The 24,524-nt window shown below is 42.3% G+C and overlaps 1 protein-coding gene across 2 annotated transcripts; it reads right to left on the bottom strand.

The window, feature by feature from the left end:
- Positions 1 to 297: 297 nt before the first annotated feature.
- Positions 298 to 24,371, bottom strand: Cfap36 (cilia and flagella associated protein 36). 2 transcript variants are annotated; one of them, XM_055628758.1, is made up of 10 exons: positions 24,130 to 24,369; positions 22,307 to 22,371; positions 21,222 to 21,323; positions 12,667 to 12,781; positions 9,164 to 9,251; positions 7,134 to 7,185; positions 4,435 to 4,537; positions 1,504 to 1,643; positions 1,195 to 1,344; positions 298 to 772 (listed from the first exon to the last, which is right to left on the bottom strand). In XM_055628758.1, exons 1-10 carry the CDS (start codon positions 24,242 to 24,244, stop codon positions 671 to 673), a joined length of 1,032 nt encoding a protein of 343 aa, XP_055484733.1. In that variant the 5' UTR covers positions 24,245 to 24,369; the 3' UTR covers positions 298 to 670. The 2 variants fall into 2 exon arrangements, with proteins under 2 accessions (XP_055484733.1, XP_055484734.1); XM_055628759.1 differs by lacking the exon at positions 1,195 to 1,344 and having other exon boundaries at positions 312 to 772; positions 24,130 to 24,371.
- Positions 24,372 to 24,524: the final 153 nt, after the last annotated feature.

Genomic DNA, 24,524 nt, shown 5'->3' with positions numbered 1-24,524 from the left:
TTCAAAGCATGTGCTTTCTAAACTACTACTGCACATCCCTCTTCTCCATGCAGCCACCTGAACAGCTTCCAACTTACTCAAGGCAGGTAGCCAGCCTGTCATGTTCCCTCAAACACCGCTCTTTGGACCATCAATAGCCCCATGAAAGCAGGACCCCGGCAGTCTGTTTGGCTACTGTACCTTTGGTGTGTATCATGCTTGGCAATAACAGTGTCTACGTAAGAATGAATGAAAGCATGCACCATCAACTAATTTCCTTCTGTAGGCCCTTTTGAAGAGAAAACATCCAAAATTTTGTTTTATTTTTAAATTTATTTATTTACTTTATTTAAATTTATTTTAAATTTATTTATTTGAGACAGACTCATGTAATCTAGGCTGGCCTCCAATTTGCTGTCACTAAGAAGGATCTTGAGGTCCTTCCTGATCCTCCTCCTTCAGCATCCTGGGTGCAAAGGACTATAGGCATGCACCACCCTACCTGGCTTTAGGCAGAAGTTTCTGTTAAATTGCCTTCCTTCTTGCCCTTTACCTGTTTGAAATAATAGTAGTGAGCTTACAGTTGCATTTAGAAAAGCAAGTATTTGCTTGAAACTTAACAGTCTTTGTTTAAGGATTAAATAATTTATTTTTAAGAAAATTTAGGCTTCTGTTTTGCTAATTTTTAATATTACTTATTAATAACTTCTTCTTTAAGTTTCTCTGCAAGCAATCGCCTCTTTAATAATGTTTGTTTCTCCTCTGCTGTCATTTCTGGCTTCTCTGTCATTTCCTTTAAGAAAAAAAAGAAGAAAATGGCTACAATTAAAGATAAGCGTCGTATATCTAAAATTTCCAATATACTTCAAAGGAACAAAGATTAAGAATATTTTCAGTAAAACTACAAGTCAATGACCAAAATTTAAGAGATTCTTTTAAATCTCTTAGGAGAAGCATTGGGAAGGTGATGGGTGGGGTATGGAGAGACCACTGCAAACATTTCAGATTGCTGAGCCTAAGGAACTCGGCATGGAAAGTCAACAGAAATGTATAACAAAATGATTATTTCTACCTCACAAAATTCTCATCTAAACTCCCCTCAGAGAAGACTGAGCAGCTGTCACACTAGCACATGGTTAATTTGAGTAGACCAACCTAAAAAGATTAACTGGCGGCTTTCTTGCACAAACCAATACTAAAACTAGCCAGCCATACCTCCACCTCCCTGGTAGGCTTTCCTTTTTGCTCCGTATTCTGGATCTGCTTTGCCCTCATATCTTTTCTCATGGACATGAGCTTATCTCTCTTCTGCTTGAGATAGTGTTCTCGTTGACGTAACTCTTCTGTTCCAAGTCCTGACAAATTCTGGTTCAGATAAGAGAAGGGATTGTCTGTATTCAAGTCCACACAACGCGTGGTCGAGACATCTACTGAATCAGCTCTAAGTTCCAAGAGTATAACAAAGTGTACGACTTTGCATGGCCACAGTGCCTTCCTCATAGTAACTAGTTAGCTTTTACTTACCGCTATCGGTCCTTCCATGCTTGCATGTTCTAAGCTCGGAATCTTCAGACCTCTTGGTGGGAGCGAGGGACTTTCAGGCAACAGCTCCATCTTTCTTGCCAAGGGTTGTACTGGCTGATTAGCAAAATGCACTTTAACTTCTAGGAGTAAACAATGAGACCAATTAAGATATTTTAACTCAACAATTCTTATAATAAGCTATAAGAACCACACTATTCTGCAATAACATAGCTACTTTGTAATTCAAACAGCACACTGATCACTCACAAATAAATCTTTAGTTTCCAAACTTGTTTCCAAGTATGTGACTGTATACTTGAACTTTTTTGAAACTGCTTTTCTGTCTCACATTAAGCATCAGTGGCGATGATTTGATTGTGATAACTTACTAAAAATTACTACCATTGTATAAGAAATGTAAAAGTCTCTGGCTACCAAATATGATATGAGTTTGATACCAGAACCGACAGAGAGGAAGGACAGAGCCAATTCCTGCAAGTTCTCTACCACTTGACACAGTGGCACATATACACATACACAGCTCTCTTGCTCACTGTCTGTCTTTCATACACACAAATCACCTTAAGGTAGTGGGGCTTAGAAGGTGGTTCAATAGGAAAAGTTGCCATGAGAACACGAAAATCCTATTTTGGATCCCTCACACTCATTTTAAAAGTGAAGCTTGGCTGAGAACATCCACCACAGAGACAAATGGATCTGAGGGCCTACTGGCCTGCCAGCCTCGCCAGCCTCACTGAACCTACAGCTCACTGTAGGTTCAGTAAAGTGAGAAGCAACGGAAGAAGGCACTTGACCTCAACCTCTGACCTCTACATGTATAGGCATGAATGAGCACACACATATATAAGCCACACATGGACATCAAGAAATAAAAGATAAAAACATCTTTAATTTAAAAACATGAGCTACGAAAGGAAACAGTGAGATGTGAAAAGACATAAAAGTGACACAGCAGTAAAATGAGGGAAGACCACAGTATACATCTCAAAGGATTAATAATCCTGCCAGGTGTGTTTAACCAGAAAAGAACCTTGAGAGGGACCACTGCTGCAGCACAAAGAGAGGAAATTGACTGCACTGAAGGAAGATGAAGAAAACGCAGGCATTTGGAGAATAGAAAAGTCTCCATAAAAAGACACTTAGAGCTGGCACTTCTAAACAATCTAGGCAGAGGGCCACAGAACCTAATGAGTTTAAACAAGAAGTAGTCTTGGTGCCCCAAACATGACACCACAGAACTGGAGGAGGAAGAAGCTCACATGCATAAGCTTGTCTGTTCAACTCCTGCACATACTCAAACACTTGCGGCTTTGAATGTGTTAGATATGGACATAAATGGATGTATATGCTGTCAAGCCGAGAAGAGGGAGTACGTGGAGGCAAAATACCTCTAGCTTTCCTGGTTTTTAAAGAAAGGATCAGAAAGCCTAATGAAATATCAACCCATCTCTGACAACTCCATCAGAGAACAAATACTATAATTTTTGGCAGAAACCAAAAGAAGATCTAAATGAGGACAAAAAATACAAGTCAAACAGCTTGATTATTTTAAAGTTAGGAGTTCTAAATAGGGTCCCATCACTTTATATGAAGTGATCCTCAGAACATCAGATATATTAATTTTACAAAGTACTGAAACATTTAAAAAACATTACTTTTGAAATTATCTGCCATTTGTTTTGCTATTGAAGTGTAAACCTGTATCTTATGTGGCCTGTCATGAAATTTTGTCTGGTTCTTTACAGACAGGCTCTCACTATGGAACCCTGTGGAAATCACTACATAGACCACACTGGCCTCCCTGCCCATCCGGGTGTTTTAGTTTTGAGACAGACTGTCATGTAACCCAGACTGGTCATGGACTCCCCATGTGGCCAAGGATGGCTTTACCTCCACCTTCCAAGCACTAGAGCGATAGATAAATATTATACCGTGCCCACCTGACATTTTCACTTAAGCACTACAGAGAACATGTGTTCAAATTACATCAGAAACAAGCTTTAAACAATACATGGAAGTCGGTATAAACAAAATTAAATCTAGGTCACACATTCAAGTACAGAAAAATACCTAAAGCAGGTGTGTTGTGTATATGATTCCAATGAACTCATTTCTATATAAATGTGTGAAAAAATGATCAAACATAATAAAAACACAGAAAATACTACAAAACTGTTTCTGTTCTATAATCCTGACAAATTTAAACTAAGATTACAACTCCTTCAAAACCAATGAGTAAACTAAAAATAGAGGGAACTTTCACAATTGAACAAACAGTTTTAAAGGCCAGGTGTGGCGACCTGTGCTTTTGATCCCAGCACTCGCCAGGCTGAGGCAGGTGGATCTCTGGTTCAAGGCCAGTCAGTATAGCAAAAATAGTATTTAAAGTCAGAAGTCACAATTTCACCACGTAAGAGTTCAGAAATAATGGAAAGTCACTTTCTTGAATTTCTTTTAAAAAAAATAGGAAAAAATAAATGTATCTACCTCACATTCTTTATCTTTTCAGTTAAAAAAAAGATTGCTACGTACTGAATAAGCTCTTCTGCTGTCATCTCCTTTAAGTACATAATTTCTAACTAAACATCCAGAAAAATTGGCTTCCTCTCATTTTCTAGTTCTACCTTAAGGTAATTTTTAAAGTAATTTTTAATAATATCTCTCTGAGTTGAGCTTCCAACTCACAGATATAAATGTTATACATTGTACAAAAGCTCCCTCAAAGAGAACTGTTTCTTACTCGCAGTCCAAGCTTTACTCAGGAATGTGGACATGGCATTTACTTTTAGGCTGCACACTTCCTACCTCCAAACTCAACTTGGAAAGAACTCAAGTGCGAAGCTAAATGTATTCTGGAACACAAACACCCTCCATGCTTGCCTGGTAATGTGCACTACACCTCAAGCTTACCTGAGGGCGGCTGTACAAAATGCTCGCCATCCCCTTGGGAATTATCCATTGCTGCAGCTTCACTAGCATATACTGGTGCTTCTTCCATTTTAGCCTCTGGTGACTTCAGGATCCCATCAGGATTTAAAGAGGAGGAAAAAAAAACAACTTTAATGGTGACCACTTCAATAGTTAAAAGATCCAAAGGTATTCCTTAAAACATTACTATCACTGACCTAGGTAATTAACAGGAGGTTCTATTTTCCCAATGTTTCAAACCTGTTAATAACATTTTATAGTTCCGACTTTAATTTTTTAGATTTCTTTTTATGTGTATTTTGCCTGCATGTATGTATGTATACTACATGCATGCCTGGTGCCCACAGAGATCAGAAGAGGGCCTCAGATTCCCTGGAACTGGAAATTCAGATGGTTGTGAGCCACTGTGTGGGTGCTGGGAACTGAGCCTAGGACCTCTGGAAAAGCAACAAGTACTCTTAACCACTGAACCATCACTCTGCTACCTAAGTATGGATGTTACCCTCCAGGATGGTCATGGACTCACCCTCTGAAGCTGTAAACAGGGCCCCAATTAAATGCTTTATTTTATAAGTCACCATGTCTCCTCACAGCAACAGAACAGTAATGAAGACAAGCTCTGGTGAAGGGCTACTATACATTTTATAAAGAATTCTCTAGTGTGTGTGTGTGTAGGTATGTGTATCTGTATACATGTATATTTAGACATATCAATGATATTGCCATTTTTGATGTGACGTTCTCAGCCTCTACCATGAAATGTAAAAGATAGGCTGCTGGACTAATATAAAGTGAACAAATTTAAACTGATATAATTCTGGATTTGGATGTGCAATAAGGCCTAAGGATAAAACCTTAAGTCACATATATTGAGCACATGCTCTGCCACTGAGCTACATCCCTAGCACCAATAATTACACTCTAAGAATGTATAAAGTATACTCTTGTAAGAAAGTATATATTGAGCCAGACATGGTGGGACAAACCTTTAATTCCAGCCCCTGGGAGGCAGGGGCAAGCTGATCTCGAAGTTCAGTGTCAGCTAGAGCTATACAGTAAGACCATGTCTCAAAAAACAAAAGTAAACAAAGCATAGAGTGTCATTTTCTTGCCCGGATGTGATCTCTGCAAGTTACAGTGCTGATCTGCTGGTCAGGATAAGCACTCTGGTGAAACAGACGCATGGCTCTTCTGCAGGGGCCGAGCCTGCTCCACAGGGGGAATTCATGCCTATTACAGTAAACCCAGAAAAACCCACACTGGGGGTGGAGGCATCCTGGGCTGCGGAACCTACTCCTGTCTTCCTGTTAAATGGACAAGTTGTCAAATGCAGCGCTGACTAGTCTCTGCTCTCAGTCACAGGTGAGTTTTGGGGGTTTGTTTTGTTTTATAAGGATTTGTCCTGGTTTTATGCATGGGTATTTCACCTGAGTGTATGTATGTATACTGTGTGCATGTCTGGTACCCATGGAGGCCAGAAGAGAAGGCCAAGTCCCCTAGAACTAGAGACACAGACAGTTGTGAGCCACATATGGGTACTAGGGACTGAAAGTCTGCCAGAGGAGCAAATGTTCTTGACCACTGAGCTCTCTCTCCCACCCTGAGGTTCTTTCTGCAAATAGATAGTACTTACTGTACAGGAATATAACTAGCCCAAGTAGTGAGAATAAGTGACTGCTGAGTATACAGCCTGAAACAGGGTATCTGTACCATACTGCCAATGCCAACCCAAGGCTCAGAGAGCAGCGCAGAAGAGGAGGCAGAAAGAATGTCAAAAACCAGAGGATGGGGAAGGGGCCTATGAAACTTACCTTCTGGAGACAGCACAGCTGCTGCTCCCAGGAACTCTCAGCAGCTGTGCTCATTTGTACAAGTCTCGCATAAGATCAAATCAATATTCTAGCAGGTAACAGGGGAGGGCTCATGAGGCCCCGGCCCTACGTGGGGAGCTACTGGCAGTTAATAACTGCTGGGTGTCATTTTCTTTTCGCAGTAGTGTAGGAGCTCACGATGCAGAAAGTAACGCCACACAAATTATTGTGTATGCAACCCTAACTAAACTCAGGAAGTAAGAAGGGGCTTGTTAGAAAGAAGGAGTTCAGAGAGAGAGGGAGGGGCTAAATAAGGTGAATACAATCAAAAGGCATTATATACTTGGATGAAATCGTCAAAAAAAAAGAAAAAAAAAAAGAAAAAAGTAAACTTTGTTCAAAGAAGGGGCTGGAAGACTGCCCAGTGAGCAGCTGCAGAGCGTGGGAACTGAAGCCCTGGGACCCCCAGAAGAGCATACACGAAAGCCAGACAGGCACGCAGCTAACCTCCCATCCCCGCAGGGCAGATGGAGGTGCTGTTCCCCAAGCAAACAGAACCTGCCTTCAGCAAGAGACCCTGTCTATATAACGTGGAGAGAGACCGCGGAGGCCACCTGACCCCAACACACACAGTGCACACGCACATGCTCACACAAATGCAAGCGTTCAGATAGCCACTGAGGCACACACAACCTGCACAGACCAAAAGGAGAAAAGGAGAAAATTTAAGTATAAATTCTTTGACTTGCCAAGAACTAGGACTACTCTGCGGCGCTCTGTAGAAGCTTAAATGGTAACAGTGACGGGCAAGCGTAAACTCAGCAAGAGGAAGTGGCAATAACACATACTGCATTTATGGCCTACAAGCACCTGCTTTTTTCGTTTCCTTTCTTCCTCCTGGTCATATTCTTCTTTTGACTTTCTGAAATATGAAAAGAAAAAAGTTAAAAAGTAAATTATGTTTTGTCTTGTTGAGACAGGGTCTCTCGACAGACCTGGCCTTGTACTGCAACTCCCTAAGTAGACCACGCTTGCCTGGAACTTACACCGATGCACCTGCCTCTGCTACCCCAGGGCTGGATTAAAGGCGTGAGCCGCCACTGCCCACCTTTCCTCATCTGAGAATAAATACACAGCATGTCTAGGCAAGGCGTTTTACCACCGAGATGGAGAATAGCCATCTCTACAACCCTGCTCCACAGCCACCTGTAACAGACAGCAAAATATAGCTGTCAATAGACTATATGGGTTTACGTAATGAACCCCAGTTGAATAATCACCAACAGATCTGAAATCCTAAACCTTTTTTTTTTAAGTTAACATACAAATGAACGGTCTAACCCGCATTTAATGGCAAACTCCATTAGGAAAGTAGTGGGGGCATGCCTCTACATCCCAATACTTGGGAGACAGAGGCAGGAGGTCCAGGCCATCCTCGGCTATATAGTGAGGTTCAAGGCCAGTCTGACTACAGGAGACTCTTGGAAGTCTTTGAAATGTTCCATCCTTCCTACTAGCTCTTTTTCTCCTCTTTCTGGTAGGTCAGCAGCATCTGAGCTATCGCAAAGAAGTTCTGCTGCCTATTACTTTCTTTAAGCAGTTCAGTCACTGATCAGCAAAACACTGAGGCCGCTATCCTCCATGTCCACAGCTACGCTTTTAGAAACTACAACTCTAAAATACTAACCCAACCAATGTGATTGCTACTAGGACAGCCCTAGTGAGAGGATCTTCCCAACAGCTCTTACAAGATGAAGGAACTAGCCACAATACAAGAAGGAAAAACCCCACAGGAGACACTGCCTGACACTCTCCAGGGCAACAGCAAGTCAGCACAACTGATCAAAGCCTTACCAGTCCTCTAGACAAATAGCCTGCCCTTCGCACATCCGGAAACTCAAACTCCCATCTGCCCCCGGCACCAAGCAGGGTCTGGCGGGCGGGGAAGGGCCATGGCCACCACCCACACCTCTACTTCAGTCCTCACAACCATCCACATGGCCTAAAGTTCAGCACCTAGCCTTGGAACTCTGTCATAGTTTCCCACCGGGGACAGTGACGACCAGCATCTTCTAAGCCGAACAGATTCTCACAGGTGGCCCTTCCCTTCCAAAGCTTCCTCAGGGACTTCAAGGGAATGACTTCATGAGAAATACAATGTTCACTAACCTTTCTTGTTTAAAGGGTGCCACACCCATGACAAGTATCTAGCTGAGATGGAATGAAGTGATTGGCAAGATACTTATGAGTTCAACCTAAGTTCTCCCATCGTCCTCCCTAGATTACCCATCGCTCCTCAGCTGGAGGTACAGACTCCCAGCCTCCTACTTTGCAACACCAGCCTAAGTGGCCTCTAATATTGAAATATAGCAGACAGGGAGAACTCTGCTCAGCTCAGGTCACACCCTACCCTTCCCTGTCAATCTCTGGAGTCTATTTCAGCTTGTTCCATTGGTGGCTAGTCCCTTAACCTTTGATAAGGGGAGGGGCAGGGAAATCCTCTCAATTGGACTGATCCAGGATAAGTGATATATGAAAATAAATATTTTTCAATCAATTAAGTATAATACAAATTGGGTATCAAACATGAAAATCCAAAATGCTCTAAAATTAAAAAAAAACTTTGGCACATCAGCAGACTGTTCAAAACGCTTCAAATTTTAGACTGTTTGAATTTAAAATTTTCTGTTTAGGGTTGCTCATCTGTGATTTGTGCGAGTATTCCAAAACATTCAAGTCCTAAGCATTTGGATAAGGGACACTCAAGCTGTGTATACATAGCTAAATAAAAACCATTTGGTCTTTCTAGCTGGTAGCCTTTTCTAGGGAGAAGTTCATATGCATTCAGATCAAATACAACACTTCTAACAAGTCACTCAAAAAGCATTGAAGAAGCACACCTGAGGACCTCTCTCAGAATTTTCATCTCTTCCTGTTCAAGGTCACTGACCACATCGGCACCATCAGTCAGGCAGTCGGGTAACACACCTGTTGAAAAGGAAACGCCACATGAAAGACCATCAACTCAATGGAAAACACTTTCTTCTCGCTGTTCTAGTTCATCAGGTACAAATTAGTTTACAAATTATCACTTAGGGGGCTGGAGAGCTGGCTCTGATGGTTAAGAGCACCAGCTGTTCTCTTCCAGAGGTCCTGAGTTCTAATTCCCAGCAACCACATGGTGGTTCACAACCATCTGTAATGGATCTGTTGACCTCTTCTGGCACGCAGGTGCATATGCAGACAGAACATTGTGTACATAATAAATAAAGTGACCTCCACATCATTGAGGCACTCATGTTTTCTCTATCGAACAACTGATCTATCAAATCTGTTTCTCTCACACAAAATTAATTTAAATTTTTTTAACTTGAAAAACTATTGCAATAAAAATAACATGTTACGGTCTTCCATTACCACACAGTATCTGAGAATATACTACTTGTATTTACTTATCTAGGGTTAATAAAATGCTGTTAAAGGTGAACCTTAAGTGTGAAGAGTTTAATAAACAAAATGGTGCTGTTAGAGGGCAAAAGAAGTTCTCCATTTGAACTACAATATTAGTGAAAAGACATGTTACTATGTGAGTGATAGCATGTGCTAAACATAATCAATACTATCTCTGCTCTTGTTCAGATACTGGCATAGCTTTAAATCACACTTGTTCCAACGTCCACCCCTTATGGCCCCCACCCACAACCACCACCTCCCACCCCCGAAAACACAAATTCACAGGAAGTAGTTATAATTGTTGCTTTAATTTACTCTATCTCCCTAAAAAGGCGGTGGATGTTCTCTTCATCTCTATGGTCTATAGCATCAGCAGAGGCATTGATTTTACAATCTATTTCTTTATGCAAGTATGCACAATGGGACTTTGGATTAGCTCTAACATAGTTTTATTATCCTAATTCCCTTCATGTTCACATGCATTTTAGGCTAAACATTCTGCTGAGTTAATAGCAGTCATTTGTAAACAGAGAGCAGAAAGGCACATGCCCACTTCACCTGTTTCCCCAGTGGTAGCACCCTGCAAAACCACAGCACAGGAAAGTCAGATCTGTAAACGCATCACCCTGAAGTGTGATTTTGCTCAGTCAAAAGATATAAAATCATTTTCCTCCTAGCAAGCTTTCTATGGAGAATTAAAAGCAGTAAGGAACAATTTAATAGTATGAAATACTTTAAAACCATCAAAATGCATTTTTCTCCAAATTATTTGAGAAGATACAAACAAGAATACAGAAAGCCTTTGAATTTTTCTTACAAGAAATAAAATTTCCAAACACCCTGTTTTGAATACAATCAACATTGATCTACTACTCACCCCTGACTGTAATCGTTAGTTTAAATTCAGACATAGGGCAAACTGCCCCATACCGTGGGCTGATAGCAGTCATTATTCCACTTTATCCCTCCCTTCTCCAATAAGGCCAGGTTCTGTGTAGTCATCACTGAGAGGTTGGACCCTCCCTCACCTCAGGAACAGTGGCACTCACTTGGGTCAAGCTACCACAATAGTCTTCTCATCTTCTTCCAGTTTAAGAAAACAAGTGACCCCCGATCCTGAGCAATAGAGCCTAAGCAGAAGGCTCTTAGAGAGCTCACATGAAATGTTATCTTGCCAACAAGAAGAAATTCACACAGAAGGAAACATTCCTTTCCTCACAAAACAGAGTCTGCATTGAAAACAGAAACAAAGGGCTGGGAAGGTCAAAATATAAACATGACAAATGTCAGAGACCTTGAAAACATCAGAGAGCCACTAGAGTAACCCCTTCTGGACCTGTCCTTCCTTTGGACTTCATGGTCTGGGAGACTGTGCCTGAACAGTTTTATGACAACTTGACACAATCTAAAGTTACCTGAATGGAGGGAACCTCAACTGAGAAAATGCCTCCATAAGATCTGGCTGTAGGGCATTTTCTTAATTAGTGACTTATGGGGGAGAACCCAGCCCATTGTGAGTGGTGATATTCCTAGGTTCTAAAAGAAAGCAAGCTGAGTAAGCCAGTAAGCAGCACTCCTCCATGGCCTCTGCACCAGCTCCTGTCTCCAGGTTCCTGCCCTCCTTGAGTTCCTGTCCTGACCTCCTTCAGGGGATGAACAGTGATGTGAAGTGTAAGCTGATTAAACCCTTTCCTCCCCAAGTTGCTTTCATCATGTGTTTCCACAGCAATAGTGACCCTGACTAATAAGACAGAGGCTGTAATGTCTAACTGTTCAGGCTATTTTCATTGGAGTACTCTATTACTAGCAATCTGGAGCATGAAGCTGCAGAAGTATTTGTTCCTTTTATAAATATCAAGTTTCCTTAAATGCCAAACTGAAAAACTAGAGTACACTGATCAAGCTCACTGTCTCTTTTATCAAACCTTGTTCTCTCATAACAAGTTTTATGAATATAAAGCAATTATCTCACAGACCAGAGTAAAGCATAGTTTCAGGAATACTGAGAAGAGAGGACTTCCCAGAACAAAGAATGGTACAACAAAAAAGACAGTCTTCCAAGTTTATTAACTTCAAAGTAGCCCACTGGATCACCCCCTTCAGGTGTGTTCTCTCTCACCCACAGACAACTCTACAACCCTCTGGGAAGAGCAGCTTAACTCTGAAGCATGGTTAAGTTAGTGGCTGATTCTAAAGTTAAGGGCTCTGCCGACTCATGGCAACATCCTGATGTTTCTCTCCTAACCACAGAAACCCGATTGGTTGGGGCTGGTGAGCTGGCTCGGTGGGTAGATGTGCTCGTGGCCGATCCTGATGGCCTAAGTGTGATTCCTAGGACCCACTCCTCCAAGTGTTCTCCGGCCACCACATGTGCTTCACTGTAATGTGCTCCTTCCCGCAACATAAGAACAAGCCCTGTCTATGCCACATTCCACACCCTGAAGGGCACACAGCACAACTGAAATGAGACCCGGATAATCTTGCTGCCTGACTAGTAAAATGCCGGTCCCTGCTGTGGCCAGCTCCAGCAACACATGGGAAACTCTCAGAGATGCAGGTGACCGGGTTCCACCCCAGACCCACGAAGGGGCCACGGTCTGAGCTGAGCCAGCACCAACTGAAGCCGCAAAACCGTTTCCTCCTAAGGTCTCAACAGTGACACGCAGAAGACAAGTCACTTGCTCACAGCAGTAACCACAACCACTAACGCACTGAACTAACACAATGGCTGGACAGAGAAGCAAGCTCTGGGATCTAACTACAGGATCATTAAATCAAATTCTTGCCTTCTTTCTTTGAGATGTCACATGCTAAGTTAGGAAATTTACATCTTTAAATCTTCTACAAAGACTGACAAATTTGAAATAAACGCATTTAAGACTGTTAGGGAAAAAGAAAACAAACTTCAAAAAAGTTCAGCTAATACTTAGATTCCTAACTTGAACTTTACCATTCCTCTCCTGGATTATTCGGATGGCTTGAAGCTGCATTTCAATGTTCTTCTGGACCATCATTGCTTTAAAGATGGTAAAGTCTTCCGCTGCCAGCACAGGCTGCAAAATGGCCTGGGGGAGGAAGTCTGGAGGTCAGTTGAGCACTCCCATTGAGACTGTTCACCCCACATCCACAGCACCATCTCCACTGAAGAGCGCATATTAACTCATGGACGTTACAACATTAGTATGGCTAGACTGTTCAAGTAAACAATCTTAACATAAAAACAAAAACCAGGGTTTCACTCTGTAGCCCTGGTCAGCATCAAACTCCTAATTCTCCTGCCCTGGCCTCCCAAGTGTTGGGATCACAGGGTATACAGCTATAATCTAAGTTTTGTTTTGGTTTGGTTTTTTGTTTTTGAAGCCTTTAAAATAGGGTTCTCAGGAGCTAACTCACTCAACCTGCAAGCCTCCAGCAGCCCAGCAGGCTTACTCCTTTCCCAAACCAGCTAGTGTTGAACGGAAGCAACCGTCTGGCCTACTTCACTTCATTACCAGGTTTGGTTTCCACCCTATCTCTTAACATTTACCTTGAGTGTAATTCAGGAGCTATAAAATTATCCTTTAAAGTACCAAGTTAAACTAATACAAAAAAAAAATGAAGTTTTACAAGCAAAAACAAAAGGATATATTAGCGATAATTAGGAATTATGAAAAGTCAAAACTGAGAAGTATAACAAATTTAGAATAAAGTGAGGCTGGAGCAATGGCTCAGTTATAAAGAGCTCTGCCCTTGCAGAGGACCCAGGTTCAAGTCCCAGCACCTACACGGTGGCTCACAACCATCTGTAACTCCAGTCTTAGCGGATCTGACATCCTCTTCTGCCCTCTGAGGGTACCAAAGGGTATCAAACATAAGGTACACACATATGCATATAGGCAAAACATCCTTACACACAAAATATAAGTAAATCTTTAAAAAGTAATAATAAAGGTATCTACTGTTAGAGTGCATGTAGTGTGTGTGTGTGTGTGTGTGTGTGTGTGTGTGTGTATCCTTAACTATTAGTAACGTTACATACAGCCAAGAACAAACCAATTCCCAAGCTAATCAATAGCAGAATAAGATTTGAAATGCATGGAAAACCCCAAAGGAAGCACTCAGGCCTTTTGTTACCAGAATTTAATTTCCAGCTCTACCTGAGATGAATGAAAAAGCTCACTACACAAAGCCATGCAGAGATAACCAAGAGTGTGCTATTTACTAGGAGGCAAAGGCAATATTCTTCTAAAGAATACCTGGCCAGGTACTTCACCAAGGGATTCCATGTGCAAGGGATGAGCCCTTCCCCCAGCAACCAGCTCACATTCCAGATGTGCAGCTTAACAAATGCAAAGGCAAGAGCAGCTCTAAGTGGTACCTACAAGGAGCACTGTGAAGAAAAAGATACAGTACTCCCTTAAATTCTGACTGGGCGGGCAGGGATCTAAGGGCAGGGTGAGACAAATGTGAGCTGAGAAAGCACACTGAAAACAGTGCCGTCAGCTTCTGCCTGAATCTCCTTTTGGGGGATGGGCTTCCTGCCCTGATTGCTAACACCAAATACCTTATCCTCAGCACACACACACTTTTAAAATGACATCACTATTCTCTTTCTTATTGGCCTTTTGAGACAGAGTCTCACTCTAGCCTAGGTTGGCCTCAAACTCAACTATAACAGTCCTAAAGCAGAGCACTGGGATTAGAGGTGGGAGCCACCAATCCTAAATATGGGCACTGCTGTTTTCAACAATGTGCCAGAACAAGTTTTATAGCAGAAAGTTAGAAACTGAACGTGTAACTGTGATCTTTGAGCCTTCTTAATAAATCCAAGAAGTTTCCCCGTGACTCTCAGCATCTGCTTCTATCCCCTGTTGGGTGAATCCTTTCAGAGGTCCCTCTATCATAGGCTCCCATCCTATTTCCTCTCTTTTACCACTTCTGGTGTCTATCCTGTTTGCCATTCTGAATGAGATTTAAACCTCCTCCCTAGGATCCTTAGTGTTTAGCATCTTTAGGTCTAATTGCTGTCCTATATTATACAGCTAATATCTGCTTAAAAGAGCACAGGGAATCTCAGGGAAAAAGAGGGGTGGGGAAAGAGGGGCATGGAGGGGACAGGAGCCCCAAAAGGAGACCAACAAAGCTAAAGGATCTGAGCCCAGAGGGTCCTGCAGAGACTAATGCACCAACCTAGGACCATGCATGGTGAGGATCTAGACCCCCTGCTCAGGTGTGGCTGACTAGCAGCTCAGTCTCCATGTGGATCTCTAAGTGAAGGGAGCAGGGGCTGCTTCTATCATGAACTCAGTTGACTGTTCTTTGATCACTCTCCCCTGATAATGCAGCATTACCAGACCACAGAGGAAGAGGATCCAGGCAGTCCTCATGAAACTTAAGAAGCTATGGGCAGATGGCAATGGTAGAGAACTCCCCCTTTCAGTGGACTAGGGAAAGGGGATGAGGGAAAAAGGGAGGGAGGGTGGGACTGGAGGGAGTTGAGGGAGAGGGCTTCATTTGGGATATATAATGAATAAATTGTGAAGAAAAAAAACATAAAAATAAAAATACAAATAAATAAAGATTCAAGAAAAAAGGGTCATTAATAAAGCATATTCCTGAACCCTGTTTCAGACACAAAAATCTTTACAGGACGAGTGTCCACATATCTCCACACTAAGGTTTCAGAAACATTGGCATATTAGGGAAAGCACAGTCTTGCTATCAAAAGCCGACCTCTACTCTGACTACAGGCACTAGTAGCTCTGTAACTCTGATACTAGCTAACGCTCTGCATCAACAGAAATAACATTTACATAGTACCGCATGGACTCTAAGATTCTAGAGATTAGAAAAATAGGCCACTATTTTGTGTGTCACTTAGAAAAACTACCAGTTAAATAATAACACTATCAACTATAGAAAATATTCTCATTTTAAATATATTATGGTATAAAAATTTGTCTCTGGGGTTTAACGAGATGACTCAGCAGTTAACAGTACCCAGATTCAATGCCAAGCACCCACATTATGGCTTACAACCATCTGCAAGTCCAGTTCCAGTGGATCCAATGCCCTCTTCTGGCCTCTGAAGGCACTGCACACACGGTACACAGACATATCCATGAAATAAAGTCTTTTTTAAACTTTTGCTTCAAAATAAAACAAGCATCATACCAACTGTCTCACAGAGTATTAACTGAATTAAGTAAAATTTTATAACCTGAAAAGTAAATGTGAAAGTAACTGTCCTGGTCCTTTTTAAAGCTTTATTTTTATTATTGGTGGTTACGTGTTTCTGTGTGAGTACAGGTATCCCTAGAGACTAGAGAGGTGAGAGCCTCCGAAGCTGGAATCACACTGCTGTGAGCCACCTGATGTGACTCCGAGCCGCCTGGCCACCGAGCCCAGGTCCTCCTGAAGAGCAGTGTGCTCCTGACTGCTGAGCCTGTGTTCTGATCCTTTAAAAGCTTGTCGACCCAGTAAGAAAAAGCCAGCCTGGGCCACACAGTGAGTTTGAGAACAGCCTAGGCTACTCAAGACCCTCTCAAGAACACAAAAGTAAGGTAAACCACAGCTAACATCAGACTAAAGAACCTAGATGTTTACCATTTTGATCAGATATAAAAAAATGTACAGACTATCACTATCGATCTTATAACATTAAATGGGTAATGAAGAAATATGTATAGACAACTTTGTGCCCACAAACTTGATGACCACAGTTTGCCAGAACTTACACTATGCCAGTAAGATAATATGGATAGATAAATTTATTCATTATGCCTACTTAAAAGGATTATCTGTCAGGCATGGTTGCTGCACTCCCTTAATCCCAGCATTCGGGAGGCAGAGGAAGACAGAATTCTTTGAGTTCAAGGCCAGCCTGGTTTACACTGAGTGCCAGGACAGCAGAACAGCCAGGGCAACACAGAGAAACCTTGAAATCTCAGAGGAGAAAGAAGAAAGGGAGGGAAGAAGGAAGAGATAATATTTGGTAACTGTACAAAACACAAAATATGAGGTCAAGATGAATTTAGAGGTAAATTCTACCTAATATTTGAGGGAGAAATTATACCACTTCTCTACAATCTCTTCCAGACTACTGAGGTAGAGAGAATATATATACTACCCAAATCCCAAAATCCAAGACTTTACAAGAAAGGAAAAATAAAGGTCAGAGATACAAAAATGCCCAAAAGAACTTAGCAAACTGAATTCAACAATGTATAAAAAGAGTTACATAGCATTAACAACCTGGAATATTTTTCTAATTCTTCAAAGTAGATTCAACATTTGAAAATAACTCACTATATCAGAGGTCAACAGACTGGAGACGGCCAACGACCCTATCAGTAAACACAGAAAAGAGCTTCTGATAAAGCCTGACACCCATCCCATTTTTAAAACATAACAAAAGACGGGTGGTGGTGCTCACCTTTAATCCCAGCACTTGGGAGGCAGAGCCAGGCAGATCTCTGAGTTTGAGGCCAGCCCAGTCTACAGAGTGAGTTTCAGAACAGCCAGAGCTATACAGAGAAACCCTGTCTCAAATTAATTAATTAACCAATTAATTAGTTAAAAAACCTTCTCAGCAGATGGGAATAGACAGAAATTTCCTCGAGCTTGCAAAGATCACTTATTCTCAAGATTTCTGTGGAAATTTACACATGTACACACCTGTGCAGGCTCATGGGCATCATATACACACGGGTGCCTGTGGAGTCCAGAAGAATGTGACTGGTGTCCGTGGAACTAGAGTTACAGACAGCTGTGAGCCACCCCAGTGAATGAGGAGAACCAAACCTGGGTCCTCAGCAAAAGCAGTGAGTGCTCTCCACAGCTGAGCCAAGACAGCTAAACACAGTGGAATGGTGAATGCCTGTAGTCCCGACGCTTGGCAAGTACAGGCAGGACAATAAGGAGGAGGCCAGGGCCAGTCTGGGCTACATAGTGGGTCTGAGGCCAACCGAGGCTACTCTAGGCCAACCGAGGCTACTCTAGACCTTACCTAAAAGGAAAAAAAAAAAAAAAAAGGAATGAAAACCACAGATAAAATCATACTTAAGAAACTAGTATCTTAGCCAGGAGTGGTGGAGCAGGCCTGTAGGGAGGCAGAGGCAGGCTGATCTCTGTGAGTTCGAGGCCAGCCTGGTCTACAAAGTAACTCCAGGGCAGCCAAGGTTACACAGAGAAAGCCTGTCTTGGGAAAAGAAAAATTAAACCCATATCAAATCAAACATCTACTGCTGGTAAACCATTTAAAACTTACTTTAAAACAATTATTTTGACTAAGGATGTAGCTCAGTTGGTAGAGTGCTTACCTACCATGCACAAAGCCCTCAGCACTGTATGAACCCAAGTGAGATAAGACAAGACAGCAAGCTTGGCACTTGGGAGGCTAAAGGCAGGGAATCGGAAGTTCAAGGTCTACACAGCTACACTGTGAACTCAGGGCTAGCCTGGGATACACAAGACCTTACTGCAAAAACAGAAAAGAATTCCGAGGCCTGGCAAGAGCGCTCCTCCTCCAGTGGACTGTGGTTTGGTCCCCATCACCCCCACGGCACCTCACAACTGACCGCTGTAGTCCCAGGAGGAGTTGGCCAACATGTAATGAACGCCACAGGCTTCTGTGTGAGTATGTGCTTTTCTCTGGTTACAGTGTGATGGGCTTTTTAGGGTTTTTGTTTGTATTCTTTCTGGGTGTGGTTTTTGGTTTGAGGGCTTTGTTGTATTGGGTTTTTGTTTTTTGAGAAAAAAACTTATTGAGTAGATAGGGAGGGGGAGAGGAACTGGAGGGACTTGGGAGAGGGGAAGAATAAGATTAAAACACATTTAAATTTAAAATTGCTTTAAATAGTAAAAAATAATTTTAAAATGTTATAAAAGTTTTTTACTGTCAAGGGACTAGGTCAGGAGGGAAAAATATATTGGAACACAGGACATTTTTAGAGCACTGAAACCATTTTCTGTGAAAATGTGACAGCAGAGTTCCAGGGCACAGAGTGTGAAATAATGTATCAATCTTGGTTCCAGAGGTGTGTTAAACACGCTAAACTAATGCAAGAGCTTAAGAAAGGAAACATCTGGACAACCTTCTGTAAGCCCAAAATTCCTCTAAAAATATTGTTTCTTCTACACTCATATATAATAATGGTTGTTATGTACGCTTATGGAAATGTCATATATATAATATAATATATTCTCAATTATGTCAGTTACTAAAAATAAGCATAATTTTCCCAATTTATTATTACTGTACAAGAAACACTTCTGCAAGTATCAGTTTCCATCTGACAAACAGAATAGTAAATCAACTAAAACATGAAAACAAGACAAACTTCTGTTCTTTGCGATATAGAAGTTCCCGGCTTTAGCTATACTGAACTTATTTATAACTTTTATCTGCACTCTCACACACAGACAAAATCACAGTGTTCCCAAGTTATATACAACAGAAAAGCAAGCTGTTAAACAGTGCGCAGTCTGACAAACTGAGCTCCACCCCTGGAGCCCACGTGGAAGGAGAAAGCTGACTCACCGAACTGCTCTATAAACTCCACTCACGTGTGCTCTCAGAGACTCACTTGCCTTCTGCCTCGAGTGCAGAGAGGAAAGGCCTGCGCCACCACCACCAGCACTACCACCGCCAGCACCACCACCACCAGCACCACCACCGCCAGGCTTTTTTTTTTTTTTAAGGAGGAGTTATTTTTTTTTCTTTAGTGTGTGTGTGTACCTCAAGATGCCTTTCAAGAATACTGAGCCATTCAGCAGAAGGGGACTAAGAGCTTGGTTCAGAGAGAATGATGCTAACTAGCTCACCGATTTCTGAACCCATGACCCTGGCCTATGAGCACAGTGCTAACCAACCACCAAAAGAGCCACAGCTAATGAACAAGTGCTTTGGTTTGCTTAGAGACCACTTAACACACAACAGGATTACACTTAATATTTGGCATACATCATCACTTTAGCTTCACAAAAACCCTTCAGAGGAAATACTTCTGCTTTTACACAGATGTGCAATTTTTGGGTTCTGAATCTTTCAACACTGGCTGAAAGATGATGAACAAAGACTGTTTTGCAGTTATACCTTTTTGAATCCTTTGGGCTAAGAAAGGGACAGTGGAGTGTTGGGGAGAGGGCTGTACTTTTAGATTAATGGATAGTATAAGCTTGTGAGGGCCTAGATAGATGATAGTACACAACATATTGAAGAATTATAGCAAGACACAAAGCTGAAAATAGAACCTAGAGTAGCATAACCAGCAATCCTTATGACCATCTTGCTAAACAAATGTTTCTTAGAGGACAGGAAGCAAAGCGAGCTCTTAGGATTGCTGTCTGGGCAGAAGGAACAGACCCTGGGCTGATGTCTTTGCTCTCCATCTCAGTTAGCTGCAGACTTGGGAATGGCTGCTTACTATTTTTCTCTGCTTTAGCTTCTTCATTTATAGGTGGAAGTTAAATGGTTCCAAGAAGATAAAGTGAGATAACACCAATAAAATGTCTAAAACACCAACTAAGGAATTGAGCAATGTGGTTGACCCTTATAGTCTTAAGCCTGGGAGGATTATGAGTTCAAGACCATCACAAGCTACATAGTGAGTTTGAAGCTGGCCTGGGTGACACAGCAAGACCCTGTCTCAAATAAAATCGAAACCCTTTTAAAGAGCAGATCAATTCACAGGAACTCTCAATAAACACTATTTATAAATGTACCAATAAGCCACTCAGCGCAGTACTGCAGACCTGAGGAGACAAGAAAATCAGCTTGATGAAGGTGGAGAGATGGCTCAGCAGTTAAGAGCAGTTGCTCTTCCCACACAGGACCCAGGTTCGTTCCCAGCACCCATGTGGCAGCTCATGGTGCCATAACTCCATTTCCAGGGGATAAGCCCTCTTCTGGCCTTCACAGGCATAGGCATACACAGTGTACATACATACATGTAAGCAAAACACTAATCAACATAAAATAAACATAAATAGTTTCGCAAAGACTCCTCATAACTAGAAACTGTGCATTCACTACAAATAGAAAAAGTCAACTACAGAAGTACCAGAATCCTATAGAAATGAAACCATGCCTGGTTAAGTTCTGTGATAAATCTTACTACTCTGAGATCAGGAAGCTCATTTTGAATATCGGTTCACATTGTTTCTTAGTGAATATACTTTTTTTTTTTTTAAAGAATTGCATTTTATTTATTTATTTAACTTTATTTTATAAGCATTACAGACAGTTGTGAGCTGCCACGCGGATGCTGGGAATTGAACCCGGGTCCTTTGGAATGGCAGACAGTGTTCTTAACCACTGAGCCATCTCTCCAGCCCATCACATTGTTTCTTAAGGTGGCTAAAGATGAACATGTCAGATGAATATTCTCACCTCACACAATGTCTAATTTGTTGATGTCTAATATCATGACTCTTACACTGCCACAATCAAACTAAAATCAACGTAAAGAAAGACATGGGTATGTTTGTCACAGCTAAACATTAACACAGAAACCGAGTCTGCACCTGTGATGTGCGCGTCTTTGCCAGAGGGGAAGTGCATGCTTCTTGAAATTGATCTTCATTAATTCCAATTTCTTTGAGGTAACTTTCTAGCAGCTTTTCAACCTAAAAGGAAAAGGTTTAACTTTTATAATTCACATAGGAAAATTCTAAATGATACTCTGCCTGTTTAGAATGTTCTTTGTAATTAATATGCATACTATTATATACAACATGGAAGTAATGTTTTTATCAATAAATTAACAAGGCTCTTTCTTTCTTTCTTTCTTTCTTTCTTTCTTTCTTTTTTTTGGCAAAGAATCACATGAAGTTGAATTTCCTCTACTAAAGGACAGCTAGGATTATGAAGTGAAGATGGTACAACTGCTCTACCTTTTTTTAAATACTCAGGGGCTATTAAAATGCCCAAGACAACTTTAAGGGAGCTCAAGCACTTGCCTAGAGGCACCCACTAAGTAAAATTAAATTTAAAAGTGAAAGATCCTTATAAGCCACAATAAAACATTACTTAGAGTCTAAAACAAAAAGATACAAAATTGATTGGAAAGAGTCTTGGAGACACGTCAAAGAGGCTGTGAAAACTGTTGGTACTACTGGAGCACGATGAACTTCTGTGACCTTAAAGAACTGCAACAGAGGCTGCAGAGCTGGTGTGGCAGATAGGAACATCGGTGGAGGTCCAGAAGACCCAGGTTCAAATCTCAGCACTCACATAGTGGCTCACAACCATCCCCAACTCCAGGTACAGGCAACCCAACCCCCCCCTTTTGAACTTTGTGAGCACAGGTACATTCACGGTGCGTATACATGGAGGCAAAACACCCACCCACATAGAATAAACATTAAAAATAACTTTAAACAATTTCAATTTAAAAAAGCATTTTTTTTTTACATTTAGAAAGACAAGTATTATAAAATGTCCCTTAAAAATATCAATGAAAAGAACCAGTGTGGTGGCACACGTCTTTAGTCCCAGCACTGGGGAGGACAACAGTCTTGTCCACACAGTGAGTTCCTGGCCAGCCAAGACTGCAGAGTGAGACCCCCACCTCAACCAAAACAACAACAGTCAGTAGGAAAATACTCACTAGCTCTTTGTACTCTTGATGAATTTCTGTATAGGTCAATTTGCTTTCTTCTTCATCATCGAAAACTAAATTCATAAAAAAAAATAGAACAGTAAAAAAAAAAATCGTTTCATTAAGTTCAAATATAAAATCTTACAAATGGACTTGCAGGAGCCTGTTCTCCCTTCCACTACGTGGGCTGTGGGATCATATTCAAGCCATCAAGTTTACCAACAAACACTCACCCCCACAGCCATCTCCCCAGCGTCTTTATTTTTAACACTTTAGTTAAAAATGCACTTGCCACTTCATATTTTACTGTTTACACATGTGTCTTCAGTTGACTACAAATTTCTCAAGCATAGTATTATTTCTACCTCCAGTGTCTGGTCTAAGGTAACTCACTAAACACTGAGATGTTGATATCACAAAGCTGTCGAAACTGATCCTTCAGTTATCTGAAGTAGAGAACAGCACACCAACAGCCCTGTAGCAGTGACATTTGAACAGTTATTCCAAATGTACAAGCAGCTGTTCCTACCCAGACGCAGCTGCTCTTGGTACCTGTGGACAGAAGACAAGCCGTGCCCTTCCCCCTTTCCATTCAGCATTTAGTCCCAGTGCTATAAATTAAATCAATGGATGAAGCAATCTCTTCTGAAGGTCACATTTCTCCTTGCTTCACCCAGCTTTTAATAGCACCTTAAATTCTTCAGGGGAATACCAGTTAACTACTTTGCTTTCTGAGCTTTCTTAAAAGTTACCTGCCAAAACACTTAACTGGGGTTTGAATTTTAACAGAATAAAAAATAAAGCTCCATGGTCAAGCAAAATCCTTTCTTTACTGGACTGGAGAGAAGGCTCAGTGGTTAAGAGTACTGACTATTCTTCCAGAGGTCCTGAGTTCAATTCCCAGGAACCACATGGTGGCTCGCAACCATCTGTAATGGAGCCTGATTTTCAATTCTGGTGTGTGTGAAGAAAGAGTATATAAAGAAATAGTAATTTAAAAATTACTAGATCCATGGGATATTAGGTTCAAGAGAAGACTTGCAAGATAATTAGCTGGATCTCAGGCAGGCTGCATTGCAGGGCAGGCACTGTCAGATGTATTCGGACCTGCGAACGCCTGGAAACCATTAACTTTTCAGGCACGCCAACTCATCCTGGAAAAGCGTACACAACATTTCCCTCACTAAAGTGTGTTTTCCCTGCAGCTGGTACTCACTCACCTCAGCTCTACCATACTGATCTTTACAACTAGTCTCCAACCCAAGACGCAAGCTCAGAGGATTGATAGATATTGTTACCCTCCAAGAATTGCCAAGGTAAATAACCACGATAAAGGTTAGATGCGGCATCGTTTGTCCCTGTGCTATGAAAAGAGTCCAATCGGTCTTTCTGATGTGAACTCGGATACGAACACCGTATGAACCGATCAGAAAGCTTGGTCCTACCGGACGAACCACACACCCTCCTTGGCAGATAAAACGGCCAGAGGGCATTAGTTTTCATTTCGTAGACTGAGTCCACGCGGCGACACCCCAGGGCAAAGAGGGAAAAACGACGCTTCCCCAGATAACGGGAAGATGCTGGTTACCCAAACAGTCCACTTGCGCGAGGAAGCAGACTGCGGGATGAGGTGACGGGAGGAACATGGGATTAAAGTCTACCGAGTTCGGACCTGCGCTCGGGCGGGAGTGGGTGGAGGTCTCGGTGCCCGCCTTCGGGTCTGCAAAGCACCCCGCTCGGGGAAGCAGGGCAAGCAACCCCTTCTACAGGGCTGGCCCTGGGCCCCGGCAGGAAGAGCCAGCGGCTACGCCCGCTCGGGGTCTGGTTTTTACCTTCGCATTTCTGCTCCACAAAGTCCAAGATGGGGATAGACCAATCCGGGCCCCGTAGGAACCCGGCGATGCTCTCCACGACCCACTCCACCTCGTCCTCCTCTTCCGCAGCCATCCCGCCCGCACCGGGCGACGCGGACGCCTAGGCCAGACTCCCCCGGCCGCGCTGGCCTTTCGGAGAACGCGGGCAGCACGGGCCCCGCGACCACCAGGCCCCCCCGCTCAGACACTGCAAACCGGTTAACGTAAAATGGTCGCTATGACAACGTACGCGGCGACCCGGAAGTGAAGCCCGGTTCCGCCGCCTGTGAGGCGGGAGGGGGCGGGGGCGGGGAGGTCCCGTTGGCAAAGCACAGCCCCGCGCTCGCTGGCTCGCAGCTGCGGGGGCTGAGAGC

This window comes from Psammomys obesus, unplaced genomic scaffold (assembly GCF_907164565.1).
Source record: "Psammomys obesus unplaced genomic scaffold, mPsaObe1.curated_primary_1811, whole genome shotgun sequence".
Taxonomy (NCBI): Eukaryota; Metazoa; Chordata; class Mammalia; order Rodentia; family Muridae; genus Psammomys; species Psammomys obesus.
The sequence above is the reverse complement of the archived record's forward strand: the minus strand, read 5'-3'. Positions and strand labels throughout refer to the sequence as shown.

What these genes read in the sequence shown, in the direction of transcription:
- Cfap36 (XM_055628758.1), bottom strand. Translation starts at nt 24,244, where the DNA reads ATGGCTGCGGAAGAGGAGGACGAGGTGGAGTGGGTCGTGGAGAGCATC. An exon ending in ATCAAGAGTACAAAGAGCTA is followed by an intron (nt 21,324 to 22,306) that starts GTGAGTATTTTC and finishes TTTTCCTTTTAG; the next exon opens with GTTGAAAAGCTGCTAGAAAG. An exon ending in AAAGGAAACGAAAAAAGCAG is followed by an intron (nt 4,538 to 7,133) that starts GTGCTTGTAGGC and finishes GGGATCCTGAAG; the next exon opens with TCACCAGAGGCTAAAATGGA.